At 38.6% G+C, this 4,420-nt stretch overlaps 1 protein-coding gene across 1 annotated transcript; it reads left to right on the top strand.

Annotated features, from left to right (window-relative positions):
• Positions 1-3,023: 3,023 nt before the first annotated feature.
• Positions 3,024-4,099, top strand: LOC114721688 (L10-interacting MYB domain-containing protein-like). Its single transcript, XM_028907535.1, has 2 exons — positions 3,024-3,341; positions 3,428-4,099. The coding sequence occupies exons 1-2, from the start codon at positions 3,024-3,026 to the stop codon at positions 4,097-4,099; spliced, it is 990 nt and encodes a 329-aa protein (XP_028763368.1).
• Positions 4,100-4,420: the final 321 nt, after the last annotated feature.

Below are 4,420 nucleotides of genomic sequence, written 5' to 3'. Positions count from 1 at the left end.
ACAATGAATAAATGATACAATATCTCAAAAACATTGGAAATTACGATATTTGTCGCATTTCTTCTTTTTTCTTGAACTCTCCTTTTTTGTTTATTTCTTTGAATTCCATAAAACTATTAAAATAAAAAACTTTTAAAGATCATATCCTAACTAGCTAGGTCATTGCATGCACGAGGTAAAATTTGAACCTATAGTCACTTAAATGACAACTCTTATCACTCATGCTGAGTTGACTGGCTCCTTTTTATTTTGTTATTTTTTTTAAAAATATTTTAAATCTAACTAAAAAGAGTAGAAGTTTATGATTTATGCTCAATTGAATGACTCCCCATAGTTACGAAGTTATTGACTCAAAAAATTTGAAGCAACAACGGTTGGTTTAACTTTGGTGCATGTTCTCCTCAAGAAAGGTTTTGAGTTTCATGAATAGACAAATTGCTGGAGATGGAGGTTTCCACCCATATGTGTGTGTGTATCTCTCCAGTCTCCTCAATTTGGATTAGTCGAGACGTTTGGCTTCTGGATAATTCAGTTAAAAAGAGCGGATAAAGTTCTGTCCAATTTACAATGAAGATTGAAACTAGGAGAGCCATTTACATTCTGGGACCAACATTAATTAATGATATCCTTGCAATCTGGAAAGAGATTCCAATAGGCCTCAAATTTTCTATGCTTCGTCTTTCTTTGGCGATGTTCAGTGGAGAGTAGGATGGGACTATGATCTGAGGCTGCAATAGCTAAGGTTTTCGCCGAAGAGAAGGGAAAGCAGTGAAGGCAAGGTAAATTGAAAAAAGCCATGTCAAGCCTTTTCAAGACTGAGTTAGACCCCCTCCTCTTATTAGTCCATGTAATACTTGGCCTATGCTGTTGAATATTCAGAAGGTGAGCTGAACCAGCAGTACAATGGCGAAAATCACATAATCCAGAAGAGCATGGATTGTAGAGCCCAATTCATCTGAGAGATAGAAGACTTGATTGAAGTCTCCAATGAGCAACCAAGGACCATTAACCTGTTGGGAAGTGGAGCTAACCCAATTTTATAGGACATATTTCAAATCTTGTTAAGGAGGCCATAGATGAAAGAGACGTGCATGAAAGGAGAAGTGTCATTACTAGATATACCTTACAATGGCAGAAAAAAGGGGAAATATCTAAAATTGATATGTTAAGTAAAGGCTTCCAAGCCACAATAGTACCCCCTCCCCTATTTATAGCATCCAAGCCAACAAAACAACCATATCCCAAATCAACAAGAGGTTTACAAGCAGCTGATAAGCTAATTTTAGTTTCAGATAAGAAAGCAACATCAGGATCACTAGATTTGATTAGCTGCTTACATCTTTGAACTGCCGTTGCTTGACGAAAGCCATGGCGGTTCCAACTTAGGAACTTCATGGCCACCTGGGAAGCTTTAGGCAGGTAGCTTCCCGAGCCTTACTGACAGAAATTGAGTCATTCAAAAGATTGAGTGCCTGTTTGGATTCACTTAAAATCAGCTTAAATTTTAAAATAAGCTGGGTTGCAACATGGACCTGTTTGGATTCACTTAAAATCAATTGGGCTTATGTTAAAAAAGCCTGATAGAACGCCCAATTCCCATAAGCTGCAAGAAGGAGCTTATGCTTAACCCAGAAGAGCTTTTGGCGGAAAAAAAACAGAGAGAAATGTTGTTGCCCGTTCTGCCATGTCAGGTACTCAGGTCCTTTTTTCCTCTCCCATTTTCCTTTTCCTCTCACAACTCGTTTCTTTTTCACCGAGGAGTCGCACACCATCTCCGTCGCTGGTCGCCCCGCTGAAGGTCCCTCTTTGGTCGCCGTGAGCTATGGCCTTGTCATCGTCGTGTGCTTCGAGTCGTGGGTGTGAGGTGTCCCTGGTCGGCTGGAGGTGCTTCTTCCTTGCGAGTCTGAACTGGTCCCGCCGTCTGCAACCGAGGTCGCCGCCGTCTGCCTGTGGTTTCGAGCTGTGCGTGGATCTTGTCTTGCCAGTCTGATACATCGTGGGATCTATCTCTGGCTGCCTTCGGTTCGGTTGATCTGTTACAGGTTGGTGAGTAAATTTTTTTCTTTCTTTTCTGGTTTGATTCTTGCTTGGATTTGCTGTCGCCGGTGGAAGTCAAGAGTTCTCCGTCGCCACTATTCGGTTTATTATTTTTATTTTGTTTCCTTCTGGTATTTTCATGGTCGCCAGCCTCTGTTCGCTGGTGGTTTTTGTGGTCCTCTGTTCCTGCTGGCTGGTGGATATTTTTATTTTTTGCCTTCTGGTTTTCTGACGTCGCGTGGCTCTACTTGCTGGTGGTTTTAGGTGAATTAACGGGGAGCAGAACGTAGAGCTTGTGATGATCATTCTGGATATGTCATTGTATACGTGCGTATGAGCTTGTGTATATGTGTATATCAGAGTGTTACACTAATCATTCGGTTGCAATGGTGCTGGAATTTTGAAAGAAAAATGTACAAAAAAACAATTTTTTATGTGAAATAGATTGAAGTGTATATCAGAGTGCTACACTGATCATTCAGTGGTTTTATGTGAAATAGATTGAAGAAAGTAATTTGATAACAATTTTTTAGTCCTTATAATGCTGGTTTTTAATAACGTAATTAACTACTGAATTGTCTTCCCTAATTAAATTTCTATTAATTAAGTCATTATTAATTAAGTTTATGTTAAAATATGGCAGTTCTAATTCAAAGATGAACAATTTTTTTTTCAAAGAATAAGAAAAACAATTGATTAATTGAGTTTTGAAAAATTTTTCACAACCTGTTACCACTGATTAAATGTTTGTAGTTTAAGAAATTTTTGAATAAGAAAGCAAAACAGTTTTTGCAATTATAATGTGTTAATTAATATTTGACGACTTCATAATAATAATTGGAGTTTTGATAACAAATGCATTTACAATAATATTAAGAAAATAGTATATATGTTTGTTTGGTGATTACATAATGTGGCTTTCATTATTACATATTTAGGGTTTTGGTTGATTCAGTTAGTTTTGTTTCCATCAAAAGGATAAAGAAATGGACAATGATAAGGGAAAAGCGACATGGGATCCTTACACGACAAAGATTCTAATCGATGTTTGTGCCGAGCAAATAGCGCACAAGGAACGACAAGGAACATCATTTACAAGGCCTGGTTGGGGAAAAATTGAAAAGAACTTTCAAGAAAGAAGCGGGAGAATGTATGACAGGAGGCAATTGAAGAATAGATTTGATATATTGCGAAAAGATTGGAAATTGTGGGATAAACTGATGTCTGGAGAGACTGGGATTGGTTATGATGTAGCCACAAATAGGATTTTGGCCTCCGATGAGTGGTGGCAACAAAAATTGCTGGTAATTATTTCCGTTGGTTGAGTTTTAATTTTGAATATCCGTTACGACTTTGTTTGATTTTGCCTAATTATGTTAATGTAATGTAGGTTGACCCTAATTTCAAGAAATTTAGATATCAAGGGTTGATATTTGCATCAGAGCTGCAGAAAATATTCAAAGATGTTGTGGCTTCGGGAGACTATATGTACGCACCATCAGCCTCACAGCCCCAGTCGACACCTATGACACAGGCTGGTACAGAAGAGGAGGAGGATGTTTATAGAGTTGGCCTGGACCAACAGGAAGGGTCAGGGGACAGTGAAGATGAAAATTTTGGAGTTGACCCAACAGCCAGTGCAGAATTCACCGATGACTTTGCCGGTTGCAACTTAAACACCCTCGCAAGTACTGGACTAAGTGGCTTAGGAAGCTATGGAAAGAGGAAGAGGGGTGAGACGTCTGACGTAAAGAAGAAGAAAAAAGTTGCCGCGTCTACTAAAATTTCTGATAGCCTTAGTGTTATAGCAGCTGCTTCTGACAAGCGAGCAGCAGCATTGGTTGAAGATCCCCAAGTAGTTGACAAGGTTTTAGCACAGCTGACTACCGTTGAGGAGCTTAATGGTGACAATCAACTATATTATGCATGTGCCAAGATGCTTACGCAGTTGAGGTGGGCTAGGCGAGCCTATTTGGGGTTTATGCATGATAGAAGCAAGTTGTTGGCGTGGTTAATACTGACAGCACAAGATCCAGACACATGGAAGGGACCTCTAGAATAGGATTTAGTTTAGGATTTAGTTGTTGCACTTGTTAACTTGAAATGTTTGCTGGTTGAACCTGAACTGATGTGACCTGTTGTAGGAACTTTAATAATGACTATGTAATATATTTATGCTAATTTCTAATTGTCATCTATGTGTTTGGTTTTTCTGTTTGCAGTATGAAAATTATTTACATGGGGTTTAGTGTAGTCCTTATAATGCTTACACTTTGTTGTTATTATAGTTACAGGGTTAACTCCAGAAATGGCTAATTGGAATGATGATTCACCGTGGAATGAAGATACTTTGAGGGATTGGAATGATGATTCACAATGGAAT

This window comes from Neltuma alba, unplaced genomic scaffold, assembly GCF_004799145.2.
Source record: "Neltuma alba isolate B1F8T4 unplaced genomic scaffold, ASM479914v2 tig00012057_pilon, whole genome shotgun sequence".
Taxonomy (NCBI): domain Eukaryota; kingdom Viridiplantae; phylum Streptophyta; class Magnoliopsida; order Fabales; family Fabaceae; genus Neltuma; species Neltuma alba.
Note: the sequence above shows the minus strand (reverse complement) of the source record. Positions and strands in the feature narration are given on the sequence as shown.